At 48.7% G+C, this 15780-nt stretch overlaps 1 protein-coding gene and 5 non-coding genes across 6 annotated transcripts; all 6 read right to left on the bottom strand.

Annotated features, from left to right (window-relative positions):
• Nucleotides 1–6598: 6598 nt before the first annotated feature.
• Trnav-cac (transfer RNA valine (anticodon CAC)) lies at nucleotides 6599–6671 on the bottom strand. The gene has a single exon. It is a non-coding gene; the product is annotated as a tRNA-Val (tRNA).
• A 79-nt stretch (nucleotides 6672–6750) lies between these two features.
• Nucleotides 6751–6823, bottom strand: Trnav-uac (transfer RNA valine (anticodon UAC)). The gene has a single exon. It is a non-coding gene; the product is annotated as a tRNA-Val (tRNA).
• Nucleotides 6824–6902: 79 nt separating this feature from the next.
• Nucleotides 6903–6975, bottom strand: Trnav-cac (transfer RNA valine (anticodon CAC)). Its single transcript has one exon. It is a non-coding gene; the product is annotated as a tRNA-Val (tRNA).
• A 79-nt stretch (nucleotides 6976–7054) lies between these two features.
• Nucleotides 7055–7127, bottom strand: Trnag-ccc (transfer RNA glycine (anticodon CCC)). The gene has a single exon. It is a non-coding gene; the product is annotated as a tRNA-Gly (tRNA).
• A 5049-nt stretch (nucleotides 7128–12176) lies between these two features.
• Trnav-uac (transfer RNA valine (anticodon UAC)) lies at nucleotides 12177–12249 on the bottom strand. The gene has a single exon. It is a non-coding gene; the product is annotated as a tRNA-Val (tRNA).
• Nucleotides 12250–13326: 1077 nt separating this feature from the next.
• On the bottom strand, nucleotides 13327–14474 carry LOC125943289 (uncharacterized). Its single transcript, XM_049662216.1, has one exon. It carries the CDS (start codon nucleotides 14472–14474, stop codon nucleotides 13335–13337), a length of 1140 nt encoding a protein of 379 aa, XP_049518173.1. The 3' UTR covers nucleotides 13327–13334.
• Between the last annotated feature and the right edge of the window lie 1306 nt (nucleotides 14475–15780).

Genomic DNA, 15780 nt, shown 5'->3' with positions numbered 1-15780 from the left:
TATATCAGCATGGCGGACCGACATTCTTGTCTTCCACAAGCTGTGGAGGCTCAGGAGCATGAACGTATCGTACGGTATTTCACCTTGATTATCAGTGGCCAAGAAACGTATACCTATCGGTGTGATTGGAAGATCTTTTTGAGCGTTCGTTGTAGGATGTCCCAATAAAATATTGCATCCCAACAGTCAATGAAAGCATGATCAATGGTCTCCGGTTTTTTGCAGAGCAAGCAGTTAGCTGTCCATGGCACGTAAATTTCTTTCTGTTCTAACCATGTCTTTACTGGCAATGTATTTGTATGCACTTTAAAAAAGAAACTTTTAACTGTAGATCGTACGGGCATCCTTCTTACTCTCTTCAAAACGTCATTTCCTGGTCCTCCACAGTTTACAGTTCGGTATATAGGTATTGGCATCAACATCCACTAAATCCTTATAGAGCTTTTTCTTTGTGATGGTACATAAATATTCCAAGGAAAACCTCGCATGCAAGATACGAAAAGACATAACCACTTCACGCATATATCCAGTCACACTTTGCCCTCTGTCTTCACAAGACGCTATAATGAACTCTGGCAGAACTTTTGCCAGCCGTACCTGAATTACTGTTCGCAAGAAACCAACACTTTGGTCTCGTAAAAAGAAAAAGCGCGACACAAGCTGCTTGATATACAAGTGAGCGAGACCCAGTCCACCAGTGCGAACTAACCGAAACAAATTACTGCGGCTGACCCTTTCCCAACTGGAACCCCAAATAAACACAGCGAATACCCTATGTATCTTTTGCACATTCACTCTAGCCATGAACGGAATTTGCATTACGTACCACACTTTGGCTACTAAAAACAAGTTACAAGCACTAGCGCGGCCGAACATTGACAAGCCTCGTCCCATCCAGCCACCTGATTTTTCGTTCATCTTATTAGTTTCGTCCAACCAGTAATCCTTGCTATCTTTGTAATGCTGGAGTGGCACTCCCAGATATTTTGCTGGTGTGGTCGTCCAGCGCGCCGATGCAAAACAATCTGGCGTTACGTCCCAATGACCATGCCAAATGCCACAACTTTTTTCCCAATTTATTTCAGATCCTGTTTTCTTGCAGTACTCTTTTGCCACGCGAACGACTTCTCGGATACTTTCTCGATCATCGCAGAAAACAGCAATGTCATCCGCGTACGCCAACAATTTTACTTCGGTCCTTTGCAGTCTAAATCCTCTAATATTATCGCTACGGATCACGGCTAAACAGAATGGCTCAAGGTACACCGCAAAAAGCAGGGGGCTGAGCGGACATCCTTGCCGGACGCTGGATTTGACTGAAATCCTTTCACTCCGGTTTTTATTAATGATAATCTGTATAGTACAGTCCCGGTATGCCATTTTTACTCCTTCCATAATAACATTGCCAACGTTTACGTAATTAAGAATATGAAACAGCACTTCATGTGACACTCGATCAAATGCCTTCGCTAGGTCGAGCTGCAGCATGGCAACTCGACCTGAAAAGGCGTCACAGCATTCGAGTACACTGCGTGCCACATGAGTGTTGGTGGAAATGGTGCGCCCTTTGATGCCACATGTTTGGTGGGGCCCGACAATGTCTTTGATCACAGTTTGTAGCCTCTTCGCCAGGATTTTCATTAATACCTTGTAGTCTGTATTTGTAAGACTAATTGATCTATATGAGCTTACTGATAGAAGCTTCTCGTGATCGTCTGTTTTTGGGATTAGGACCATATGGCCACTACGAAATGACGGAGGTACTTGCTTTTTCTCGTATGCCTCAGCGAACACTTGTAATAATATATATGACACTTCAGGTGCGAAAGCTTTATAAAAAGCAGATCCCAGCCCATCCGGTCCCGGCGCCTTTCCGTCAGCCAGCTCTTCTATCGCATGCTCGATGTCACGTTTGCTGATCGGTTCTTCTAATCTCTCTCTTACGTCATCATCAAGTTGCGGCATGGCATTCAAGAAATCTTTTTCAAACCCTAAATCCACCAGTTTCCTTTCACCAAAAAGTTTCCGATAGTGCTCTGCAAAGGCGTTTTCTATCATTTTTTGATCCGATGTGATCTTATCATCATACCTGATTTGTTGAATTTCATTCTTCATAGCATACCTCTTTTCATCGGCCAGGGCGCGTTTGTTTGGCCTCTCATCAACTCATAGCCTCTCTGCTCGCGCCCGAATCACAGCAGCCTTATATTTTCTAATGTCAATAGCTTCCAATTCGTTTTTAACGGTGCCAATATCAACTGTAAACTTTCCAGGTTCGGCACTCTCCACCTCAAGCAAGAACTCGAGCTGTCGTTGGAGCTCCTTTTCCTTAATTTTTTCATTGTGGCGCCTAGCACATCCCCTTTCAATCGCGATCATTTTAACTTTAATTTTTAGCTCTTCCCATGCTTCCGCATATAGTCCCTTGGCTGGTCGTTTACTACTTTTGCTATTTCTTCTTTTACAATGGTAACAAAGCATTCATCTTCAAGAAGGTTTTGATTAAATTTCCAAAGCTGCCAGTTGAAACGTGACTGTTTTGGTCGGGTGCCAATGGTAAAAAACACCATACTATGACGGCTGAAAGAGACCGGCTGTGCAACATAGCCGTTACATATTGGTACAAGGTCAAGCGAAACATACGCTCCATCCAATCTCGCCTGACTGCCACGCTGACAATGCGTATATTGCAGTTGTGTTGTACCGATTAAGAGACGGCCAACATCTTCTAAGTTGTGTTCCTGAACTAGGGTGTTCAAAAACAGAGCACTTTTGTCCCGCACTGCGGTTCGCTTAGCGCGATCTTGAGCATAACAGAAGCAATTGAAGTCCCCCAAAAATATGATATACCTATCGCAATCACAACTTAGATACTGTTCAACTTCGGCGAAAAACACATTTCCTTCATGCATATCATTGGGCGCATACACACAAATAAGTCTCCACTGAAAACCACTGAAAGAAAAATCAAAAACGATAAGACGACCAGTTTCACTTACAGTGAGCGCCTACTCAGTGATACCCAAACTCTTTCGTATCAAAAGTAAACAGCCCCCGGACGTCCCCACAGCATGGCACACACAAACGTTATAATACATCCTAAAAGTGGCTACCATGCGATCAGTTTGTTCTTCGCTTTCAACCTTTGTTTCTTGTACTGCAACAAGATCCAGTTCATTTTCAGCAAGGAGGCGACTGACCTGATATTGCCGACGTCTTGCGGCAAAGCCACGTACATTAAGCGTGGCCGCTCGCAGTCCTCTCACCAGATTCACTGTCATTGTCGATTAAAAACAAACTGACCGCATATTGTGCATTCCGCGCCTACGCACAACGTGCATAACGTCCAACAGATGCATGCATGTCAGTATACACAGATTCCCACAATTTCCAAAAACCGTCTTCACGCGTACCTTGGATGCGTAGCACACGACCTTTCTCGATATTGTAGCCATGGTGCGTGGTTCTCCGCCCGTGTGCCTTCGCAGGCACGTGTTCACGTCCTACTTGAGCTTGGTAGCCGCCGGTTGTCTATCCGGCGGGATAATTGGTTTCGGTCGAAAGGTCGGCCGACGCGTAACCACCGATTTTGCAGGCGGTTCCTCGCTTGAAGGTTCTCCTAAATCGCCGTCCTCGCGGTCGGTTTGGTCGCGAGTTCTTTTCACGACGGACCCGCTTACGCCAGCTACTTCCATTTCCTCAGCATACGCTTCGTCGCTGCAAGTCGTATCGGTGCTTGATGGTTCTATATCTACGTTGTCAACCATGTTTGGGTCGTTTTTTGCGCTCTGTTTCACTTCATCTCCAGGCTCACTTGTCCCGGGCGGTTTTCCCTCCTCTGGTCCCCGTGGCTCTTGCTCAGAGGGCGTCACCGGTACCTTCGTCTGATCCGCATCACCAGGAGACACTTCAGCAACATCGGCTTCATCCATTAGAAGCTCAACCATCTCCTCTTTTGCTGCTGGCCCTGTCACGCTCGCGTATGTTTTCACGCACTGCGACTCGTCATGCCCATAGCGACGGCAGAGTGCGCAACGAGGAGCGCGGCAATCCCGACGGATGTGTCCGGTATTGCTTCACCGAAGGCAAAGCGGTGCTCTGCCTGGTGCTACTACCAAGACCTGTTCCCCCGCGACACGCAACAAATGTGGCACGTCTTCCACTGTCAGTCCCTTCCGCAACACTAAATTGACAAGCCGTGTTGACGAACCTTTATCTCGCAGTCCTTGAACACGCCACCGTTCTCGAGTAATGTCCTTGACAGTGCCGAAGGGTGCCAAGGCTTCGCACACATCCTCATCCGGAAGGTTGTGAAGCATCCAATGTACCTTTAGACGCACTGCTTGGTTCCTAGGATCGATAACCATGCAACGCCGCTCTTTGACCGTGACCTCTCTTGCACATAGCATTTGCTTCACAGCTTCACCGTTCTTGAATGTTACTGCCCATACGTGACTCATCTGATACGCCCCTAGCGCAACTACCAAGCAGTGATCTGAGAACGACACAGGTGCAACAGAATAACTGTGGCACTTTGGAATCATGTCCTGTGACATGTACAAACGGTCTAACCGCGCATGACTACTTCCTTGAAATCGCGTATACATCACTTCCCGCTCTCCCTCCAGACACTCGCATACATCGTCTAGTTCATTTTCGCTAATCAGCTTAGACAATATATGACTGCTTTTATCGCGGATACCGCCATTATTGGATCGGTCCCGAGCACTCAAAACACAGTTGAAATCTCCCAACAAAAGCATGCACTTTTCACTGCTAATATACTGAACAAGATTCGAAAAAATTAATGCCCGTTCTTCTACACCATTTGGCGCATATATGCATATAACTCGAAATTGAACTTCACAAAAAACAAAATCGCAAAATACAATCCTTCCGGATTGACATGAAAACACACTCTGTACTACAAGGTTTGGCAACTTCTTAACAAACAGGACACAACCGGCGGACGACCCTACCGCGAGGCTCACGACCGCATAATATCTAGTCGTGAAACGCCGCACCATGCTCCCGGTCTCCTCCTCCCCGTCTGCCTTGGTCTCCTGGACAGCTAAAACATCTATGTCGTGGTCAGCGACCAACCGTAGGACTTGATTTGCCTACGGCTAGCCGCCAAGCCTCGCACGTTTAGGGTGGCAATACTGAGAGACGGGTCAGGTGCCATGCTGTACTAAAGAATGAAGTAGGCCCGGAGCATGGTGCTTACCCTTCACGACTAGCCCTCGGCTAGCCGTCTCTGGAACCTTCCGGCTTGCCGGCGTTGTTCGGGGGAGGTGCTTTGTCGCCAGGCGTTGTCTCCGGCGGAATGTTGGGCTTTGGCTTGAAGCCCATTCGCCTCCCAAGAGGCGTCTTTGTGGGCGGTCCCTCGTTGGAGCTCGTTGCACCCTCATCTCGGTCCTTTGTCTCGTCGTGGGTGCGCTTGACTGGAGCGGGAGTCGTAGTCCGGTCGTCGTCATTGACGGCCTCGTCCTGTTGCATTGCCTTCGTGTCGTCGATGGGTGCATCTCCACTAACGCCCCCCGTCGCCTGATCTTCTGTAGTCGCGACTTGTGCCGACGCACTCTGCATCGCAGCGGCCTCAGCCTCCTTGCCGTCTGCGTTCCCGGCCAACGCAGCACCGCTCGTCGCAAGTGGCACCGGCTCTCCGGCTCCTTTGGCAGCGTCCTCCGCCTCCACCACGTCCATGACGTTCTCTGCCGCAACGTCAGTCGCAGCCGGGCCCGTCACGGCGGCGTATGATTTCACGCAATCAGCGTCCTCGTGGCCGAAACGTTTGCACCGTGAACAGCGGGGGACTTTACATTCCCGGCGGACGTGTCCCGTGCTCTGGCAACGCAAGCACTGCATAGGCCAGGGGGGAACAACTACTAAGGCCAACTCTTCGCCGTCGCGGACCTGATGAGGAAGGTCCTCCACTTTGACGCCGCTCTTCAGCTTGAGCAGCACGGTCCTGGTGGTTGACGTCTTGTCCCCCATGCCTTGGACGCGCCACCTTTCCCGGCTTACCTCCTCCACCTTGCCGAAAGCTGCGAACGCAGTCCGGACGTCCTCGTCTGCCACGCCGTACAGTAGCCAGTGAAGCCTAAGCTTCACGTGCTGGTCCTGTGGGTCGACGATAACGCACCGTCGTCCCTTCACCTGCAGTTTCTTGTGGGCTATCAGCCGTTTCGTGGCGGTTGCATCCGTGAGGGTCACCGCCCAGACGTGGTTTATCTGGTACGCCCCTATGCACACCACCTCCGGTAGCAAGCCCGTCGGCAGCAGGGCGTCCCTAAAATCCTCGACCTTGTAGGGTCTGGCACGCACATCCCCGTGCAAAAACACGATGTTAATCGCCACTCGTCCTTTTGGCAATTGAGGCAGAATAAACGGGTATTCCTTATCGTCGTTAGTCCTGTTACCGCGGCCAAAAGTGACCGCTGTCGCTGCCCTTGAAGAGGCCATGATTCCACGAACCGTCACGCTCGGTGGCCGGAAGCAGAATGACACCACGGGAACCGAGGACGGAGTAGAGTATTTCGCTCCCCCTTTTCTTCTGCGCGTATACGATCGCAATAGAAATAAAAACGAAAAGCTTTGTTCCCGCCCGGTATCGAACCAGGGACCTTGCGCGTGTGAGGCGCACGTGATAACCACTACACCACGGGAACCGAGCACGGAGTATAGTATTTCGCTCCCCCTTCTCTCCTGCGCGTATACGATCGCAATAGAAATAAAAACGAAAAGCCTTGTTCCCGCCCGGGATTGAACCGGTTACCTTGCGCGTGTAAGGCGCACGTGATAACCACTACACCACGGGAACCGAGCACGGAGTAGAGTATTTCACTCCCCCTTTTCTTCTGCGCGTATACGATCGCAATAGAAATAAAAACGAAAAGCTTTGTTCCCGCCCGGGACCGAACCGGGGACCTTGCGCGTGTGAGGCGCACGTGATAACCACTACACCACGGGAACCGAGCACGGAGTAGAGTATTTCGCTCCCCCTTTTCTTCTGCGCGTATACGATCGCAATAGAAATAAAAACGAAAAGCTTTGTTCCCGCCCGGGATCGAACCGGGGACCTTGCGCGTGGGAGGCGCACGTGATAACCACTACACCACGGGAACCTTTTTTTTTTCTTTATTGCCATCGTCGACGTACAAAATCAAGGGTTACAAATGATAAAACGTGCCAGCTACACTTTGGCCAACACAGCACTAAAATTTTTTCAGAGACACCAGTTCATCGAGTACATACATCCATTGTGGTGGATCAGGCAGTGATTTATAAGCGTCTCTCACGTAAACAACACTCTCAATGAAGTGTTCTCGCACCGGTATTACAACCAAGTGTGCATGTTCAAATTGCATGCGAGTTTTCCACATAGCGTGGAGGCCCAGGACCATAATGAGGTCGTACGCTACTTGCTCTGAGGTATCTATTGGCAAAAAGCGTATCCCATACGGGTCCAGGGGTAACTGCTTCTTCAGCGTTCTCTGCAGAACGTCCCAGTGAAAGATCGGGACCCAGCAATCTAGGAAAACATGTTCTATTGTTTCTGGTTTTTTACATAAAAAGCAGTTGGTGTTCGAGGGGATGAAAATACCCTTGCTATGAAGCCAGGTCTTAACGGGAAGTGTGTTTGAATGTAATTGGAAGAAGAAGGACTTAGTCGATGGCCTTACTGGCATTTTATTGACTCTTTTTAGAATGTCCTGTCCGGGGCCTCCACGGTGTGGCGAACGATACAAAGGTACAGGTAGCATCGTGTCCACAAGATCTCTGTACAATTTTTTCTTTGTAACGGTGGACAGATACTGCTGTGAGAAACGCACATTTAACATCCTATATGACATCACCACTTCACGCAGGTATCCTTTCACAGTTCCCGGCATGTTCTGAGCCGACGAAACAACGAATCCCGGAAGAAGTCTGCCCAGCCGTACTTGTACTATTGTTCGAAGAAAGAGATCATTTTGATCCCGCAGAAACACAAAGCGTGACACAATTTGCCGCAAAAACAAGTGAACCAGACCCAGCCCACCTTTCTTGACCGGTAGAAACAAGTTTGTTCGACTCGCCCTCTCCCAGGTAGAGGCCCAAATGAAAGTAGCGAAAATGCGGTGAATTTTTTGTACGCTTACCCGCGCAGCACACAACACATTCATAACATACCATATCTTAGAAACTAAAAAGAGGTGGCAAACAGTGGCTCTAAAAAACATTGACAATTGCTTTCCTCTCCAACCGTCAGCCTTTTCCTTTGCTCTCGAAGCTTGGTCGAGCCAGTACGGTTTGGCCTCACGGTAACTTCCGAGAGGCACCCCCAGGTACTGTGTAGGTAACTTTGACCAATTCAATCGAGAAAAGGTCTCCGGCGTGTCTTCCCAACTCCCATGCCAGAAGCCATAACTTTTATCCCAATTTATCTGGGCTCCAGCTGAATCGCAAAATTTTTCGACTACAGTAGTTGCCTCTTTAATACTGGCTTTATTTATGCAGAGAATCGCGATGTCGTCTGCATACGCCAATATTTTAACGTGTGCTGCCTGTAGTCGATAGCCTGCTATGCGGTGGTTGTTCTTAATGGCCAAACAGAGTGGCTCGAGGTAAGCAGCAAACAGAAGGGGCGAAAGCGGGCATCCTTGACGCACCGACGAGAGCACACGAAAGCTATCGGTGAGCTCCCCATTAACAATAATTCGCGTTGAGCAGTCTTTGTTCGCCATCGTGACACCTTCCGTTATCACACTGCCAACATTTGTATGTTCCAGTATGCATAGCAGAGCCTTGTGCGAGACGAGGTCGAAGGCTTTCGCCAAATCTATCTGCATCATTGCGACGTAATCGCCAATCGCGTCGCAACACTCTAGCACACTTCGAACCACGTGTACATTTGTTGTAATACTGCGGCCTTTAATGCCACAAGTCTGGTGAGGCCCTACCAATGAGTTGATGACACTTTGCAGTCGTTTCGCTAAAACTTTCGTGAATACCTTATAGTCAACGTTGACTAGAGTTATAGGGCGATATGAGCCAGGCAACAAACGTTTCCTTTCGTCATCACTTTTTGGGATTAGTACGATATGCGATGTTGTGAAAGACAAGGGCAATCTTTTTCGGTCGTACGCTTCGCTAATAACTGCTTGGAGGACATGAGCCAGCGCAGACTTAAAAGTTTTATAGAAAGTGGCGCCTAATCCATCAGGCCCAGGTGCTTTACCGGGGGCCAACTCGTCTATTGCGCACTCTATCTCACTCAGGGTAATGGGATGTTCAAGCCGTGTCTTAACTTCTTCATCTAGCCTTGGCATCAATGAAAGGAATTCCATCTGGTAGCCATCTTTAGGTTCACGTGGATGACTCAAGAAGGCTTTGAAGTGATCGGCGATCCCTTGCTTGATGTCGTTTTGGTCGGACGTGATATCATTGCCTTTAGCTAGCTGGCGGATTTCCTTCCCACACGCGTACCTTTTCTCGTCTGAGAGGGCTCGTTTTGTTTGCGCTTCTCCCGCCCACAGCTTCTCAGACCTTGATCGCACAACGGCGGCTGTGTATTTCTCAGAGTCTACCCTTTCGAGTTCGGCTTTCACTTCCTTTATTTCGTTAACATACACACCAGGCTGGACACTTTCCTTGCTGATGAAAAATTGCAGTTGCTGGCGAAGGTTCGTTTCTGCCTGTTTCAGGTTATGCCGAAGGACACTGCTTCTTTCCATAGCCATTGTTTTTATTTTCTGTTTAAATTCTTCCCATTTAATGGCGAAGCTTGCTAATTCGACTGAAATCAAGCTTTCTAGTTCCTTCGCAACAGCATCAACGAAAGCATCGTCATCCAGCAACTGCGCGTTCAACTTCCAGAGGTCCCAGTTAAAGGTGTGTTTGATCTGTCTTTTCCCAAAGGTGGCAGTTACCAAGCAGTGATCGCTATATGCAATGGGTTGCACATCATATTCACTACACAAGGGCACCAATTCGGCTGACACATATAATCTATCTAGCCGAGCGTGGCTATCACGCTGGAAGTGAGTAAACTGCGGGTGAGTACCACTGGCAAAGACACTACCGATATCTTCCAAGTCGTAATCGTGCACCACTGCATTTTTCAATTCAGCACTCCTATCGCGTACGTGTGAAAATTTTGCGCGGTCGTCAGCAGTGCATACACAGTTAAAATCGCCCAGCAGTATTACCACCTTGTCACAGTTTACGTACTCTTCAAGACGCTCAAAGAAGGATCGCCGGTCTGTTTGAATATTCGGTGCGTAGACACAAATGACACGGAAATCCTTATCGCAAAAACAAAAATCAGCCACTAAAAGGCGCCCACTTTCACACGAAAACACTGACTGCACACAAATGCCAAAGTTTCTTCGAATGAATACAGCGCAACCACCTGATCCACCAACAGCGTGAGAAACACACACGTCAAAGTGCGGACGAAAATTGGACACCATTCTGTCGGTTAGTTCTTGGCTCTCTATTTTGGTTTCTTGGATTCCCACAAGATGCAAGTCGTTATCTAAGAGTAGGCGACTTAGCTGACATTGCCGCCTTCTTGCACCGAGCCCTCGTACATTTAACGTGGCTACACGTAGCGCTCCTTCGATATTAGCTGCCATGACTACACGGTAGAATGGTGCCCATCACAGTTACCCAGGGACGAGTGTTTATAATGACGCGCCGATAACCGCGTCGAATGCCACAAAAGGGAACACAACCCGACCTCTCGAAAACAACACTCACATGCAACTCGGGCCCTCGTTCCTGACACATATCCAAGAGAATAGCGCTCAGGGTGACGGCCATTGCGCTCACGAACCCCCCAACCCGCCTCAAGCTAAACACAGTACAGAACTACGGAGGCGGTTTACCCGCCTGCCGTGGATCGGCCGTAATGTTCGGCCACAGCTTTAAGGTTGGTCTCCTCATACCTGGCGCTTTGGGCGGTGGCTCGTCTCCGCCGCTGCTGTCCTGCGTCGTAGTCAGGCTATTGGTCTGGTCGCGCGGACGTTTCCCCGCCTGCAAGTTGGCAAGCCCGGTATGGGTGTCCATGTCTTCATGTTCAGGGGGGGGTGGAGGCCGCTCCCGGATCAGGTGGGCTCTCTTCCTCACGGTTCGGCATGGCTACAGTGCCCTCCACTTGCTCTTGCTGTTCAGTGGCGACGGCTTCATCGACATGTTGCCCCTGTTTCTGAAGTCGTGCCTCCGACTCTGCCACCTCGCCAGCTGCTTCCTTAGCCGTGGTCGATGTGTCTTCCATATCCACCTCGTCCATGAGTAGGGCGGAGTTCTCGTCGTTGCTCACGGGTCCGGTCACGCTTGCGTACGTCCGCTCGCACTGACTCTCTTCGTGACCGAAGCGTCGGCACGCACCACACCGCGGTATGCGGCAGTCGCGACGAATATGGCCTGTTCCGCGGCAGCGTAGGCAGAGAGGGGCCCTGCCCGGCACAAGCACGAGAGCCAGCTCGCCGGCGGCGCTCACCTGGTGCGGGAGGTCGTCAAGCATTACGCCCGGCTTCAACTTGAGCGTAACCAGTCTTGTAGTAGAGTTCTTGTCAGCCACGCCATGCACCCGCCACCGGTCGCGGGCGACGTCCGTGACCTTTCCAAACGGCGCGAAGGCAAGACGCACGTCCTCGTCAGGAACGGTGTGCAGCAGCCAATGCACTTTTAAGCGTACATCCTGGTTGGCGGGGTCAATGACGAGGCATCGGCCCTTCTTGACCTGTAGCTCACCAACACTGACGATGTTCTTCACACCTTCGTTGTCTTTGAAGGTCACGGCCCAAACGTGGCTCATACGGTAGGCCCCGAGAGCCACCACTTCCGGCAGGAGCGATAACGGGGCGAGCGCATCGCGGAAATTTTCCACCCGGTATGGGCGGGCCCTGATATCACAATGTAAAAAAAAACTATGTTCACAACAAAACGCCCTGTTGGCAAACTCGGCAAAACAACTTGGTACTCGTTGTCCGCAACGACACTCCTGTTACCGCGGCCGCTCTGGGCCGCTGAAGCCGCTGCTACGGAGCCCGTCAACGTATGTCCATCACGCTCGGTGGCCGGAAGCAGAATCCCCACACCACGGGAACCGAGCACGGAATAGAGTATTTCGCTCCCCCTTTACTTCTGCGGTATACGATCGCAATAGAAATAAAAACGAAAAGCTTTGTTCCCGCCCGGGATTGAACCGGTTACCTTGCGCGTGTAAGGCGCACGTGATAACCACTACACCACGGGAACCTTTTTTTTTCTTTATTGCCGGTCTGTCACAGATACAAAGCATTCACCTTACTTTGGAGAGAAAAAAACAGTGTGCAACAGTGTGCAAAAACAGTGGGGGGAGAGGCTCAGTGACCGATGCCACAAGAGAGAGCTGACGTGCCACTTCCTCGCGTACGTATTGCTGAATTTGAGGCAGCAACGAGGTGTAATCAATACTAGCGGTGCTGGGAGCCAAATCTGAAACGTCAGCCGTTTGCATTCCAGGGCGACGTGTGGAGATGCGCTGTTTACGCAGCTCGTCAAAACTTTGGCAAAGTTCAATAACTTCAGTAACGCTTTGTGGGTTTTTGGCCATGAGCATATGAAAGGCGTCATCGTCGATGCCTTTCATTATGTGTTTGATTCTGTCAGGTTCCGACATGGACGCATTCGCCCGCCTACAGAGGCCGATGACATCCTCAATGTAGCTGGTGAAGGTCTCACCAATTTGTTGAGATCGTCCGCGGAGGCTGTGTTCAGCGCGAAGCTTGCGCACCGCTGGCCGGCCGAAAAACGAAACGAGGGTCTCTTTGAAAGCTGACCAGGTGGTAAAATCAGCTTCATGGTTCTTGAACCACAGGTGGGCCACGCCGGTAAAATAAAAGATGGCGTGAGTCAGCTTGTCGCGGTCATCCCACTTGTTGTTTGCACTAACACGTTCATACTCGGCCAGCCAGTCTTCCACGTCGTGATCGTCAGTGCCACTGAAGACTGGAGGATCACGCATACGAAGCACCCCAGAGCACACGACAGGTGTGGGAGCGGGAGAAGCTCGCGAGGGGCCGGCGTCCTCGGTCATCGTGAAGGCAGATGGTAGCGTACGGCTGCGGAGTTCCAGGACGCTGAAGGGGACTACCCAGCACCTCCACCAAATGCAATAAGAGTATTTGGCAGGTAGACTAGATGAAGCGGTTAAACAAGCTGGCTCGTTGAAAACCGACCTAGCGCGAACCACACGATCGTCAACGTCTTCTTCCACACACTCGCTGGCACAGAGCTGGTGCCGATGTGCTCCGGTACAAGTGTTATAATGAGCATTACGTGTCCTTGTGTTAGTGCATGTATTAAAAACGCTTTAAGGTTACCAGTGTATCTAACACAGGTAACCAGTCTGGTGGCTCAACCTGCAATTTATACACATCTCTTATTTGAGAGACACTTTCAATAAAATACTGTCTGGCTGATTTGGCGTCCACATCAGCATTTCGTATGGCCATTCGTGTTTTCCACATGCTGTGTAGGCTCAGAGTCATGATCATGTCATAGGGCACGCCATTTTCATTTTCAACCGGGAGAAAGTGGATACCGTAGGGTGATATAGGGAGTTCTTGTTTCAGTGTCCTCTGCAAGACATCCCAGTGGAATATTGCATCCCAGCAATCTAAGAAAATGTGTTCGATTGTCTCAGGCTTTGAGCAGATGAGACAGTTAACTGACCATGGTACAAACAGTCCTTTCTCTTTCAACCATGGTTTTACTGGAAGAGTGTTGGTGTGAAGCTGAAAGAAAAACGTTTTAACTGAGGATCGGACTGTCATTCTTTTAACACGTTTCAACACGTCACGTTCGGAGCCCACACAGTACATGGCACGATATAGAGGCACTGGTAACATAATGTCAATAACATCTTTGTATAAACGCTTTTTTGACACATTACTTAGATACGCCATTGAAAATGTAACTTTTAGCATTCTAAACGACATAACAACCTCACGAAGAAAGCCGCGAACACATCTTTCTTTTCTGGTACTCGATACAATAAATTCAGGAATTACGTCACTCAATCGTAATTGCAAAATTGTTCGCAGAAATCCGTACTTTTGGTCGCGCAAAAAAATAACCCTTGATACAACTTGCTTGAGAAATAAATGCACTAAACTTAGTCCTCCGCTACGGACTGATCGAAATAAATTTGTTCTACTTGTTCTTTCCCATGTTGAACGCCACACGAACACTGCGAAGACTCTGTGTAACTTTTGCACGTTGGCACGAGACATACATAGCACTTGAAGAACATACCACACTTTTGCGACTAAAAACACGTTGCAAACTGTAGCGCGCGCGAAAACGGAGAAATCGCGCCCACCCCATTTATCAGTTAGTTCTTTAACACGTTTGGTTTCTTCGTTACAGTATTGGGTGGTATCGCGGTAGTGTTCTAAGGGCACTCCGAGATATTTGACTGGTGTCACAGTCCATTTCATGTTAGCGAAGTAATCTGGAGTGTTGACCCATGGTCCGTGCCAGAAGCCCAAACATTTTTCCCAATTGATTACACTGCCCGTGAGCGAGCAAAATAACTCTGCTTCTTTAACGCTTTCCTTAACGTTTTCCTTGTCGTCACAGAAGACTGCTATGTCGTCAGCATAACACAGTACTTTCACTTCGCTTGTGAGCAATCTGAAGCCGTATATTTTATCATTGTTGAGAATCTTTAAGCAGAAAGGTTCGAGAAAAATTGCGAACAATAATGATGATAATGGGCACCCTTGCCTGATACTACACTGAACGCTGAAGCTTTCACTAACAGTTTTGTTCACACTTATGCTAGCTGAACTGTGAGTGTAACACATTTGCACACCAGTAGTAATCACAGACCCAACACTAATATACTGCAAAAGACTAAATAGAATTTCATGGGATACGCGATCGAAAGCTTTTTCTAGGTCAAGATGTAACATAGCCACCCGTTCTCAAAAATCGTCGCAGTATTCAAGTATACTTCTGGTAACATGAATGTTGGTAAATATCGAGCGTCCTCTGATTCCACAAGTTTGGTGAGGTCCTACCATAACTGTGATCACGGTTTGTAATCTTTTTGCTAGTACTTTCATATATATTTTGTAGTCAACGTTGCTTAAACTTATCGGTCGATAGGACGTGACCGATAAGAGCTTGACCGGGTCATCTGTTTTTGGGATTAATACAATGTGAGAGCACTTGAAAGATGGGGGCACTACATTTTCTTTATATGCTTCGGTTATTACACAATGCAGGGCTTTTGCCAGATCTTCTTTAAAAGCTTTGTAAAAAGAACTGCTTAAACCATGCGGGCCTGGAGATTTCCCTACAGTTAATTCATCAAGTGCTTCTTCAATTTCACGCGCGGTAATATCTGCTTCAGGACGCGTCTTCACATCATCGTCTACTCTTGGCATTAAGTGAAGGTACTCATTTTCAAAACCGGTTGCAATTTTCATTTTATGACCTAACAGATTTCTAAAGTACTCTACAAAAGCAAGTTCAATTATCCGTTTGTCATTTGTTATGGCACCCTCATACTGTATTTCTTTTATTTCATTTTTAACGGCATAACTTTTTTCGTCCGTTAACGAGCGTTTGGTCGGCCTTTCTCCCAACCACAATCTCTCGCTACGAGCGCGAACAATGCCACCTTTATACCTCTCGACATCTATAGCATCCAGTTTGTCTTTTATTCCTTTAATTTCATTATTCAATGCCCCTGATTGTAGGCTTTCTGCGTTCAGCAAGTAGTCCAATTGACTACGG

The sequence above is a fragment of the Dermacentor silvarum genome, chromosome 1 (assembly GCF_013339745.2).
Source record: "Dermacentor silvarum isolate Dsil-2018 chromosome 1, BIME_Dsil_1.4, whole genome shotgun sequence".
In the NCBI taxonomy this organism is placed as follows: Eukaryota; Metazoa; Arthropoda; class Arachnida; order Ixodida; family Ixodidae; genus Dermacentor; species Dermacentor silvarum.
This window is presented reverse-complemented; position numbering and strand designations above follow the sequence as displayed.